Source organism: Lachnellula hyalina, assembly GCF_007821495.1.
Source record: "Lachnellula hyalina strain CBS 185.66 chromosome Unknown contig00068, whole genome shotgun sequence".
Taxonomy (NCBI): Eukaryota; Fungi; Ascomycota; class Leotiomycetes; order Helotiales; family Lachnaceae; genus Lachnellula; species Lachnellula hyalina.
This window is the reverse complement of record NW_022157182.1, coordinates 83,570-96,417: the sequence shown is the minus strand read 5'-3', so window position 1 is coordinate 96,417 and position 12,848 is coordinate 83,570. Positions and strand designations below refer to the sequence as shown.

General features: G+C 48.2%; 4 protein-coding genes across 4 annotated transcripts; 2 read left to right on the top strand and 2 right to left on the bottom strand.

Moving 5' to 3' along the window:
- Nucleotides 1-44: 44 nt before the first annotated feature.
- On the top strand, nt 45-2,309 carry NMRAL1_4 (NmrA-like family domain-containing protein; the record flags this gene model as incomplete). The annotated part of the gene is made up of 3 exons (XM_031150552.1): nt 45-1,028; nt 1,437-1,814; nt 1,884-2,309. 3 exons carry the CDS (start codon nt 45-47, stop codon nt 2,307-2,309), a joined length of 1,788 nt encoding a protein of 595 aa, XP_031005276.1.
- Nucleotides 2,310-5,234: 2,925 nt separating this feature from the next.
- Nucleotides 5,235-6,939, top strand: LHYA1_G005607 (uncharacterized protein; the record flags this gene model as incomplete). The annotated part of the gene is made up of 7 exons (XM_031150551.1): nt 5,235-5,403; nt 5,464-5,640; nt 5,693-5,891; nt 5,982-6,045; nt 6,183-6,188; nt 6,328-6,480; nt 6,586-6,939. 7 exons carry the CDS (start codon nt 5,235-5,237, stop codon nt 6,937-6,939), a joined length of 1,122 nt encoding a protein of 373 aa, XP_031005279.1.
- A 1,331-nt stretch (nt 6,940-8,270) lies between these two features.
- LHYA1_G005606 (putative deaminase) lies at nt 8,271-9,734 on the bottom strand (the record flags this gene model as incomplete). The annotated part of the gene is made up of 3 exons (XM_031150550.1): nt 8,271-8,457; nt 8,616-9,151; nt 9,249-9,734. The coding sequence occupies 3 exons, from the start codon at nt 9,732-9,734 to the stop codon at nt 8,271-8,273; spliced, it is 1,209 nt and encodes a 402-aa protein (XP_031005280.1).
- Nucleotides 9,735-10,050: 316 nt separating this feature from the next.
- sec18 (Vesicular-fusion protein) lies at nt 10,051-12,654 on the bottom strand (the record flags this gene model as incomplete). The annotated part of the gene is made up of 3 exons (XM_031150549.1): nt 10,051-10,383; nt 10,433-12,290; nt 12,344-12,654. The coding sequence occupies 3 exons, from the start codon at nt 12,652-12,654 to the stop codon at nt 10,051-10,053; spliced, it is 2,502 nt and encodes an 833-aa protein (XP_031005277.1).
- Between the last annotated feature and the right edge of the window lie 194 nt (nt 12,655-12,848).

The window sequence follows — 12,848 nt, the reverse complement described above, 5'->3', positions numbered from 1 at the left end:
TTCAAGTTTTTAGTTTTTTGATACTCCAGTGCTCTTAACTCAATATGACTACCCTTCGCAAAGCTTGCGGCAACTGCACGGCTTCCAAACGAAAATGCATTATCCAATTACCACAATGCACCCGCTGCACTCAGAAGGGTCTAGAGTGTAGATACGATCTCGAGCCCCTGAGCGCACCGACGGGACAAGCAGGACAATTTCCTGATTTCTCGTTCAATCCATCTAATTGCGATTCACCAGGGTATTGCATCATGAAGACACTGAAATTCCGCGCTTCCGACATCGATCCAGCGATCTGTAGACCGGGACATGAAGATGCGTTCGAGGTTCTTCGTTTGGGGTTCCGATCAGTGCCAGTCCTTGCTAGGGCGGGAAAGCCTGCTGTTTTTTTACATCCGAAGTTGGAGTATAGCATTGACAAGCACTTTGCTGGCCTTGGAGAGATGGGAGATGGTGGCGTGTGCTGTGAAAGCTTTAAGCGCCTGGTTGAGATGGATGTCAAGACAGTGCCTGTAAAAGAGGCCCTGGCAGCCCTTCAAGCTCTTCTCGTCTACCTTGCTACATTCTTCTTCTCCAGTCAAACCGAACAGGAAAATGAAAATGCAGGGAGATTCCTCACCGTGCTATCTGAGTGGACTCAAGCTTTACTAGCAGCCGCCCCAAATGCAACCAAAATGCCTCGAAAAGCCCAGTCTCCGTGGCAGGAATGGTTATTGGGAGAAAGCATCCGGCGGACCATCATAATGTCATATGTCCTCTCTTTGGCTCTATCCGGTTTCCAATATGGGTATTGCTCTAATTGGCTGTTCGTGGAGTCTCTTCCATTTGATAGGCGCGCAGGCCTATGGATGGCTGAGTCGCCACAGGCTTGGATTGCAGCAGCGGAAGCTAGAAATGGTGACGAAGTAGGGCAACAACTCAATTCCTTGCATGAATTCGCCGAGAGCCTTGATGGGTCCCCCCTGGTGGACCCTAGTTTCCGTGGAGATGTGTTTTTGATGTTGCTCGTATATGCTCACAATGGGGTGGTAGACCCCGTGGGAACTAGGCTGAATCCGTCCTCGACGGTATCAGAATCTGACTTGGCCCGATTGTCGATCGAACAAGTATAGCACGGAGCGATATTGGTCCGTCGCAGTGAAGAAGCTGTAGTGTATATAAAGCTAGAACTTACTCGCAAACTCTCATCTCATCACTTCCTCCTCACAGCCTACTACCATGTCCTCGGAGAAGCCTCTTCTTGTCGTACTTGGTGCAACAGGCACCCAAGGAGGGTCAGTACTGTCATACTTTATCTCACAGTCGCCTCCACTATATGCTCTCCGTGGCATCACTCGAGATCCATCGTCGGCTAAATCCGTCTCCCTTGCTCGCTCGGAGTTGAAATGGTGGCGGGTGATTTTGATGATCCTTCCTCACTTGACGCTGCCTTCAAGGGGGCATCTGCCATCTTCAGCGTTACCGATTTCTGGCAATCTTTCGCCAACCCTTCACAGCGTGAGAAAGCCTCTAGTTCGAGCCAGAGTATTGGGGTTATATGCAGAGAAAACGAAGCCCAGCAAAACAGGAACATCATCAATGCTGCTGCCAAAGTTACCACTCTCGAAAGACTAGTTTTCTCCAGCTTGCCCAGCCCAAACAGGTTGAGCGCGGGAAAATACGCTCATGTCTATCACTTTGACGGAAAAGCGATGGGCGAGGATTACGGCAGATCAGCTCATCCCAAGCTTTGGGCGAAGACAAATGTGCTGTATGCCGGGTACTATTTGGAAAACTACTTTGGGGCCACGGGCCACCTATTTAGACCCCGAATGGTACGTCGAGTACATGACTTTGATTTACCAATCCAAGCCAGCTTAGATCTTCGACTAATGGATTCTTAGAACAAGGCCAAAGACACTCTCATTTTGTCAGTCGCAGATCCTCTAGCCACCACGCTTTTGCCCATGTATTCTGCAGTCGCCGATACTGGTACCCTCGTGCAGGCATTGCTTCGTGCTGCACCCGGTAAGAGGGTCATTGGCGTCAACCAATGGCTCAGTGTCCGAGACTTTGCCAAGGTTTTAGCGCGGGAGATCGGGAAGAAAATCGAGTTTGTGGACCGTAACCCAAGCTTTGACATCGGAGATCCTGATGTTGAAAAGGATTATGCGGATATGATGGGATTTTGTATTGAGTTTGGATATGAGGGAGGAAAGGTTGATAAGAGTATTGTGCAGCCGGCCGATCTAGGTGTGCCGGTGCACCTAGAGTCTGTGGAAGAGTGGTGTAAGAAGCAGGATTGGGAGAAAGTGTTGCAGGTTGATTGAATAATCTTCATACCCGCAGTCTACTTATTCCGGGCTGCAAATTCAATGGGTTATGAACAGATTTGTGAGGATTCGTTGACGTCTCTGCCGAGTGGAATTTAGTGTAGAATATACTTGTCGCAAATAATTCATTTTCAGGTAGACTTGAAAGTTGAGACAGGCGATGGTTGCCTCTTCCAGCAGACGTGGAAATTGAGACAGACACTTCCTCCGCAAACCCCCCCCCCCACTCTAAGTCCACCCCATAGTCGCAGGCGTTTAGTCTGAAAGAGCTTCTTTCTCAGTAAAGCGATGTATGTTCCATGGATATATAAGTGAAGCGACCAAGTCTGTGTCCTTAGATGGGCCATCATTTATTTCTTTGAAAAGCTTGATCGCCTTCTCAATATTAGCATCAAGCAGGCATAAGGAGAAAGAGGCGCTCTGGGTCATGGAATAAAGCGAGGGCGTACCAGTATGCGTAATGGCTTCCAATAAATGGCCAGGACTCCTAATATCATCTGCATATTCTTCATTTCCTCTGAATTGTACCCAGGAACCGCCACCGATTGGTCCGAAGATCTGTCCGACGGCATCATACTGTTATATCTCTATAGTGGTAGAATAATTAGCACGCGTGAGACTTGAAAGAACAGCTTTGGAGAGGCTACAACCCGCTTGATACTGTAAATAGTCTTTTGATCTTTAAATCAAATGCCATTTCAGTAGCACACTACCATTTATCATGTGGTAGAATCATTCAGACGGGTGTATCATATGCATTTATACCGTGAAATACGTACCAGGAATACGTTCCCTACCACAAAAGCCCCGTACCCGCTAAAGGGCCACAGCTTTGTTATATCCAGATCCTTTACAATAAACTGACGTAGAATCTCCGAAAACTCTGTTGCCAGCTGGAGAACCATCCCAGAGTTATATCGCACCGATCCACTTGATGCTGGAGCTTCCATGGTACAGTCCGAGAGGATCGGAACCATAGAGATATGCAGAAGAAGTCGACTCAGATAATACATGGAGCAAATAGATGTGAGAAGCTCAGGACTCTCATCGTAGAATTGTGCTTGAGAGCAGAGATCTGTGAGGGTCAGCTGAATAGAGCGTTCGATGGGGCCGAAAAGCTTATTCAATTCGTCAAATTGATAAGTTCGCTGAGAGTTTGTGCGCATAGCGGAATCCGAAATGAAAGCCTGCACTTTGGTCCTTTGTAGATTATAATTTTAGCTGGCCTCGTAATCACATACAAGTACATATAATGAGATATCACGCCTGGAGTTATGCCAGAGACATAAAATGAACTTACCATATTCCAGAAAGCTTGACCAATTCTGCCATCAATGAACATGGCGACGAAACAGCCGTCTCGTGATTCGCACAGGTCTCAGTACTCCAGTCAACTTCCATCTTCTGGCCCAGCTTGAGCTCCACTCCTCGGACTGACCCTCCTTTCTCAAATATCGCCGGCAGCGGCAAACCTGCAACGCTCTCACATGCCGTGGAGGAATCCAATTGTGTAGTACCAATGCAAAAACTACACCAACTAGCCCAAAAGCTTCGTCTTCTCATTTCTCGATCGAACTGCATGCTGCGGTTCGTCGAAGAGGAAGAAGCAACATCTTCGTACAACATATCGTAACCCAGGAGCCGACTTTGTTGATAGGCTAAAGATGCGTGAATGATGGCCCGCTGGGTCTCGCCCTGGGAGAAATAATAGAGTTGCAATACTTGAAGCGCTTGCGTCCTAAGGAGCGTGGGTTCATCAGCTTGGGAGAGGACTTCCCGACTTGCGGAACGCGCCCATGGCCAAGACATCTCGAAAAGTGTATGCATAGGAAGTATATTAATATATTGTTTATATTGCGAGTTGGCATCGACATGCTTCAAAAAAAGTGAGGCTTGTGCAAAGATGGCGCGGAGGAGGTAGTCTGGTATATCATTCTGCAGATAGAGCTGAAAAGCAATGTTTTTATGGAACAACAGGGTGGCATTATAGACTCGTTTGAAGTAGACTTCTAGAAGTAGTAACCCAACTTCCGTGGGAGGCAGTTTGGCGGCTTCATCAGTCTCTTCGGCCTTTGGATCTGCTGTTGTAGAAGGTTGAGATCGATGGTCATGCTCGGCGCCATTCGCCAACGGCGCCCTCGGCCGACTTCTCGTTTGTGCAATGCGCTTCCGATCTGGTGGCGACGGGTAAGAACACGCGGCTCTCTGTTTGCGACACCTTATACATGATGGCAGCTCGCGATTGCATCTGAGCTTCTGCTCTCGGCATCTCAGGCATGCGACAGTTGGTTTTGGCTGGTTTTCTTGGGGCCGTTGTTGTGGCGGTTGTGGCGCTGTGGGGCCGATTTCCCTTGGGCTGTCCACCTCCATTCCTATCCTGTGGAAGGGCAATCAATCCAGTAATAGAGGGAAGATCATTGTTTGAGATGTCCGCCAGTAGACTCAATTCGAGCCGCTGAATAATCCTGCGTCAGGCTCGGCCGAAAATGTAAAGTCAGAGTGATTGATCAGGTTGATCGGGGGAATCAGATGATTCAGCAAAGCTTAAAGATCCAGTGAGCATCGCATCTACTCGAGTAGCCGAAAAGAGGCAAAGCCCCAGATTAAGCGAGGACTCCAGGGGCAGTACCTGGGTATTCTATTGACTTCGAAGTTTCTTTATAGTTTTTAAATGGCTAAATGATGCGGAGCTCATATCCAGTACTGTTCTTCAAAGTCTTAGATAATTACTAGCACAACCAAGCTTGCAAGCAGGTTTGAAGCAGGCAGACGTAGATGAGGGAATAGTCACGTGATGTCGTGATTTAGCGCGACCGTCGTGTCTGAAGCTCCCACGTCTGCCTTTAACAACCCCTCCTTACCCCACCTCACATCAACACAACCAATACCTCATATGAATAGAGACGTTCAAGCTCACACAACATGGCACCAAAACGCAAGAAGACCGATGCAGCTGCCGATGAGGAGGATACCATGGACTGGGCATCCCTCACCGTCGCGAATCTGAAAGCTGAGCTTGTCGAGCGTGGTCTCCCCGTTTCCGGCAACAAGGCAGCTCTAGTCAGCCGTCTGAATGCCGCTGAAGGTGCTGGTAAGAGAATTTGCCACGAGCTGTGGGATAATCTCCTCGATTAAAGCTAATTAATCGCAGTCCAAGCAGATGCTCGCCTCGACCGGAGCGGCATGACTGTCGCACAGCTGAAAGCCGAGCTCTCTAATCGTAGCCTGCCCGTTTCCGGTAATAAGACAACCCTTCTCAAGCGCCTGGACGATGCCGATATTTTTCCCGCAAAACCTAAGAAAGCTAGATCAACTGCACTTCAACAATGTATTACCTTGTCTTCCCTACCGAGAGGAATTTTGCTGAACAATTCTCGTAGCTATCCATGATGCACCTGCACCTGCTACTGCTGCTGGAAATTCTACCTCAGCCGGCGAGAAGCGCCTGCGACCATTCGTCGAAACTCCTGATGCTGAATATGCCAAGAAATTGAAGAAGGTCCAAACTGAACGCCTCTTTATGCTGGATAGGAAGAAGGGTATCGACAAACATGGAATTGTATGCGAGGAATTTGATATGTAAGTGCACCTTTCCTAGATTTGCTGGCAAAGTGTTTTACCTCTTGACTGTCATCCTTTCCAGAAAACGAAAGTTCTAATACATCGCAGCGCCGGAAGTACTGGAAACGTATATCAGACGACGATTGGCAGAGAGCCTAGATGTGTCTGCATGGTGAGCTTGTTCATTACAAAAGCTATTTTCTTCTATGCGAGCTGTTTCAGGAGCCACTATGCCGACTTGAGACAGCTCCGGACTCCTCAGCTTCCTCTAAACACTTGATTTTGTGCTATGCTAATTCGTTGGGACAGGATGCGGTAAGTCCAGTCGCGTACAACCTCACTATGTCCCTTTCTGGCTGGGCGTTTATGAGCGCATTTGGTTATAGACGAAACGGCTTCCATGATCACCCGTCTGATGTGGGACTTATTTCGTATATGCTAATGAATGAGCTAGCGCATTCGAGGTCAGAAATGCAAGCACATCAAATACGCACTGATCATCATCCTCAAGGCTCCTGCCCATCTCTGCTACCAAGTCGCTTTCCTATCTAGCGAACTCGAGTCCATTTTTGCCAACGCACCTGTTACACGTGCGCCAGAGCTTGATGTAAGCACCCAGAGCCTTGTAGATTCCAATCGTCTGCCTTCGAATATAATCTGAAGATCTAAGGCATTCCCTTCTCAAGACATCGCTAACTCCAACAACTTCCAGCATAAGCATAACCACGCGGATGACGAGACCATGTACGCCGGGAATCGCAAGCCCATTGATGGCGAGTGCCCTATTTGTGTCTTTGACATGGAGCCGGGGGAAGACATCGTTTGGTGTAAAGCTGCTTGCGGTCAAAACTTCCATAAAGATTGTTTTGAGCAGTGGAGGCGTAGTAAGCACGGTGGAAAGGTTACTTGTGTTTACTGTCGCACAGAATGGCAGGAAGACGTACCGAACGGACCGAACAGACCGCCGCCTGGTAGTCTGGCAAACTTGAAAGACATGGCTCCGAAAGTTGGCTCCTACAAAAACGTATCTCATCTTATGCCGCAATACTCTCAGGACTATGGATAAGTTTGACATCTTGTTTCAGTATTCCTCAAAACGTGGGACAATATTTTGATATTTGCCTTCGAGTTGAAGATAGTATCTAACCTTAGTATAGTGGCATGGAATAAAACTCATGTTCTATTTTTTGAGGATTTGTCAGGCTCGATGCGCAGTTTGCTTGGCGCAAAGCCTGTTCTTGGTCGGTTTGTTTTCATCTGGTTGCTTTTATGGTTTAAGGATTGGTGGATTTTCCGGCGCAGATGTGGCTTTCATTTTGCTTTTATGGAAATACCCAAGAGTTCGCAACTAGATAAGAGAATGCAGTAATCCGCTCTACTTACAGGCATATTCTAGTGACTGAAGCTGGCAAGTGCCCATCCTTCCTACTTTGCCATTCACCCTTCTTTTCCACTGTCCGCTTTGACTATGATTCACATTTTGAACTGTGTTCATATCCACGGTAAAAGTTTCTACCACCTTCCACCACATATTTAATCTCGACGACAAGCAAGTTATGGTCTAGATTTTGTTTTTATCCTCCTTCTAAACCTTTGAGACACAACATCCTCTAGTCTCATCAACTTGCACCTGGCATAGAATTCACGATGCCTCCCAGCAACGTCCTGAACACTCAACGTACCTTCACATGTTTCCCCAGACTTCCAGTAGAGCTGAGACAACTCATTTGGGAGCATTGCTACCATGTCGAAAGAAACTTAGACATCTGGATCGTACCATTAACAACATTGAGGCCCGACAAGGAGGAACAACAACCTTTTAAATATATTACTACCACTCCGGCGCCAGCGATCCTTCATATTTGCGAAGAGTCCAGAGCAGCAGGTCTGAAGCACTATGATCTCAAATTCGAGATGGAATTCACTTTAGGAAGCTCGACACATTGGACTCCAAATCGGATCTATGCCAATTTTGGAACGGATCGCATTTTTCTCATGGGAGCGTGGCCTGAAGAGGCCTTGTATGATGTCGCCGGCTACGATATTCGGAAGTTGGCGTACAGCACGCAAACGATGAGTAATGATGACTACTCAGCCTACTTTTTCTACCGGGATCTCGATGAAGTCCTTTTATTTGATTCGAATCACAAAATCGAGGAGATTCATGGTATTGAATATACCGAAGTTTGTTTGGACAATGGTGATGCACGCCACTATGAATCTTTCCAGGAGACGCTCAGTAGCATGGAAGCAGATAGATGGAAGGATTTCGAGGATGAGAAGAGGAGGGTAGAGGAAGAAGGTAGCTCTGTCAAAGGTGTCCCGGTTCCAGTAGAGAAGTGTGTGAGGGTTCGGTCAATAACAATAAATTAATCTATGCATCTGGTAGATTAGGCTTTAGGGTTCGTTGGTCGCAAGATGCAGTCTAGGATAGGTCTTAGCTAGGTCATTTGGTCCGAAAAATGAAAAGAATACTATGGCGCCGATCTCCAATTGATATGATGATTTTGCTGCGACGTGCTCCCTCTTGCCCTTCTTGTTCACAAAATTAACACTCTTAAGTAAGACAGTTGCTGCTTCAGCCCTGAATACATCAGCTGGATAAGACTCTACAACATCAAGCTCCCTCCTGCCCCCCTTTTCCACTCCTTCCAAAACTTCTCGATCTCCTTAAGAAGCCCCTCCTTAACCACCCCACTCGCCCAACACGTCCCCACCGCATTCCTCTGACACTGAACTAACTCGTCATCACTGAAACCCCCTTTCATCTTCAACAACGCCAGATTTTCAACCACATAATTACTCTCTACATACGCAGGACTATCACTACTAACACTAATCCTCACCCCCTGATCCCACAACTTCCTAACACCCCCAAAAAGCTCCTGCTCAGTACAATGCCGCACATAAGCCCACGGACAGATCGTCAACCCGAACCCCTCCCCCCTCCCATTAATCAGCGCAATCAATTCCCGACTCAACGCAGCATCCAGCCCATGATCCACACGATCTAGCAGCAACGGCTCCGTCAAGATCTGCTTCAGATGCACATGAGCATCCGGCTGCGCCACGTCACTGTGCGCAGTCGTTTTAAAACCATCGCGCTTGGCGCGCGCGAAGAGAGCCGCGAAGATGGACGGCGGGTGCTGGAATTCGTTGCTGTCGAGCCCGATGCCTGCGATCATGTGGCGGTAGGGCAAGGCTGTGGTTTCGTAGTGCTGGAGTGCTGATGCGAGGGGAGCATCGCGCAGGATGCACATGATGAACTGGACCTTGACCTGCCATCACACCACATCAACTTCGATTCATTGAGCCACTTCTAGTATTCAAATCTCCCCCTTTATCACTGTAAAGGGTCAAACAAAGCAAGCTTACATTTAGCTTTTCCTCAGCTTCGAGCTGCGCGCGACGCAGTCCCGACATGAGCACGGGGATGGAAATCCCGCGGCGTGTGTGAGCTTGCGGATCAAACATAACCTCGCAGTACCTCACGCCCATGCCGCTTGCGCGGGTAAAATACTCCATGCTCAGCTCATAGAAATCTCGCTCCTCTCTCAAACATTCCATGCCGCCATAATACGCCTCGAAGAAGGCCGACACGCCCGGGCCTTTGACAGACGGCGGTTCTAGAAGCCGGTACGCTTCTTGGAGTTCTTCGACGGAAGTAAAGGTTTTGTTTAGGCGGGCAGATGTGAGGGGGATGTGGTTGCGGCGCGCGAGGGCGAAGCGGAGAGTGGGGGAAAGGGTTCCTTCTAGGTGGACGTGGAGTTCTAGTTTTGGGAGGGAGAGGAGGAAGGGGGAGGGGGCGGATTGGATGATGGATTTCCAGGTTTGGAGGAGGGGATAGGGAATTCGCCCCATTGTGACTGAGATTTGATTGATAATATTTGAATCCAAAATAATAGATGGCGAAAGCAGATATTGGGGGCACGTGGTTATAGTACTATATTCAGGAATTTTTCGAGCGACGCGCTGGTATCTATTACCCTTATATCACTGTAAACCCTAGCTGTACTCCAGTAGAGATTGACATGTGTAGTACGTAAATCATGACATCACGTGTACTGCTTGCACCTGACTACAGGTGAGGCATTTGGAAATGGGAAGGGTGAAACATTGAGCCTTCTAGTATTGTACAGCCCTACATATCTCTAAATACTTCTTCTGCTTCAAATAATCAATCCCGACTGGCAGCAATCAACTGGGCCATCATCTCCGCGAACCTACTAGGGAAGTTTTCGACATCCCTCTTAGCCTGCCCCACAGCAGTCAATACCTTCTTAATTCCGACTCCAACTTGATCCGTTTGCGTCATCTCTCCAAGCTCGTTCAAAGATGCAGCCAAGTCAGCATCGTTCTCGAACGCGCCGATCTCACGCAACAACGCTGCGAGCTCTTTGTGTGACTGGATGTAGGGAACGGCCAACTCGCGATCGAAGACAGGTTGTAGGTCTAGTTGCCGCATAGTGGATCGTTGGGATGTGGTGGCTATGATCAGAAGACGACGGTTCTGTATCCCGTTAGAACATTTCAAATTTAGGGGTGGAAGAAGAACTTACATTGGGAGGCTTCGTTCCGAACAACACCATAAGGGCTTGAAGAACGGAGTTCAAGAATCTGGGGCCAATGGGACTCCATTCGATAATACGCTCGATATCGTCAACAATGACACAGTTCTGCGGTGATTTGTAGGCGTCCTCAAAGACCTTGTTCAGATGTTGAATCTTAGCCTGCTCACTGAATCCCATCATCGCCTTAGCACGAACAAGTTTGACAAAGGGGAAACCGGAGTCTAGGGCAATCTTGGCAGCGAGGGCTGTTTTCCCTGAGCCTTGAGGGCCCCACATAAGAACGGAGAGCAGTGAAGCATCGGCTGAGTTCTTGACATAGTCGACAGAGATAGCGCCATCGCTGAGAATGTTCTCAATATGAGGACTGAAATGCACAATTCCTTTATCCATAGCGTCATCTAGTTCCTCTTCAGAGACACCGAAGGCTGCTTTAACTTCTTCGAGTGCATGCATAAAGTCCTCGCGGTTAACCTTCATGTTCTCGATATCATCGCTGACGCCCGCAACCGTACCGACCTTGACATGGCGGTTGAAAGCAAATGACGAGGCAGACTTGACGAGACCGCCAATTTCAGCACCCGAGAAGTTCTTGGTGAGATGAGCAAGTTCCAGGGTGTTCACATCTCTATCCATAACGTTGTTTTCTCTCATTTTTGAAGTATGAATCTTCAAAATCTGCGCTCTTCCAGATTCGTCAGGAAGAGAAATCTCCATATGAACTTCAAGACGTCCGGGACGGAGTAAGGCATCATCGATCATGTCCATACGATTGGTCATTCCGATGAGAAGGATGTTGTTCAGCTGGTCGACACCATCAAGCTTAGAGAGCAACTGGTTGACAACACTGTCACCAACTCCAGTTCCACCACCGGCTCCGCTGCCTCTCTGCTTACAAACAGCATCCAACTCGTCGAAAATAATGATATGGAGACCACTCTCATCTCCTTTCTCCTTGTATTCCTTCTCGGCATCCGCGAAGAGCTTTCTGATATTCTCTTCAGACTGACCCACGTACTTGTTAAGTACTTCGGGACCGTTGATGACTTTGGGCTCCCTCGAGTTTAACATCTTTCCAATTTGGCGTGCAATAAGGGTCTTTCCGGTACCTGGAGGTCCGAAAAGTAGAATGCCCTTGACGTGCTGAATACCCAGCTTCTCAATCAAACCCGGAGGAAAAATACGGGAGGCGAAAGCTCTTCGGAAAATAGAACTGAATTCGGTGTCCAATCCACCGATTCCCATATCTTCGAATTTGAAATCAGGAGCAATGATCGAGTTGGCGGCCGGCCGCTTTGAAGATCCCTTGAGCTTGATGGGAGATTTGGCATCTTTATAAAATGTCATAGCAGTAGCAGGTCTCCCAGTCAGTATACCCCTCGCATGAGGTACCGAGAGGGTCGGGTTTCCTTCGTGTGACTTTTCCATACTGAGATCTGTCAACTGCACAGTTTTCACTCTGAACATCAATGGGATATTCTTATAGTCCATTAAGAGGTTTTGGCCAGGTGCAAATATCTGATTCTCAAATTGCTTGATAAAAGCTTCGGCCAAAACGTCCTGATCAAACGGGACCTCGGTGACCTTCTTTGCAGATGCAAATCCAACATCCACATCCAGAGCTCCCAGGTAAGCTTTCGGACCTTGAGAGAATGGATCGTAGAGTGAGGCATCTAAGACGTCCATCATAGAAATAGATAGCCAGGTTCGTTGAGGGTCTGACAAGCTTATACATCCTGGCGGGAACGATGCAAGAGGCCTCGCTGTGACTACGTATTGGTTATTGAGAAGTATGTAGAGGTCGGTTCCATCGCGGGAAGGAGGGAAGTCCTGGGGTGAGACAGCGCAGCTGTACAAGTACTATTAGCATAGGCCTAAAATGACAACTAGCGAGGCACCCACAGATTCCCAAAAATATATTGATTTGCGAGCGTCTTGTCTTCAACTTTAGCAATTCTCAACTGCACTCGTCGAGCTGGAGAAGCTGGTCCCCCCATTCGTCCAACAGCCGGGCGTTGCGGCATAGCTTGTCTTTGTGATGGCATAGGAGCGCCATAGCTCCCTCGCGGATCACGATATCCTCCCCTTGGGTCCTCATAACCTGCCATAGGTGTATCGTCTCGGGGTGGAGGTGCTGGCGGACGACCGTATCCACCTTGTTGCTCTCGTCCTGCTTTAGGCCCTTGGCCAAAGAGATTCTGGCGGATATTCATGGGTATGATGTGTGAAAGTATGCTGTTATGTCTTCAATTCGAAGAGGTTCTCGAGTCTTTTATGCTTTGCTTCGCAGCCTCGTGATGTAACTGTTGTTGCAAGCTGTCCGTCCAAGGCGGTAGCCTTGTCTTGCCTACGCGGACAAAGAGGTGTCCTCTGCGAAATGACTCGACACCAAAGAGAACAGATAGAC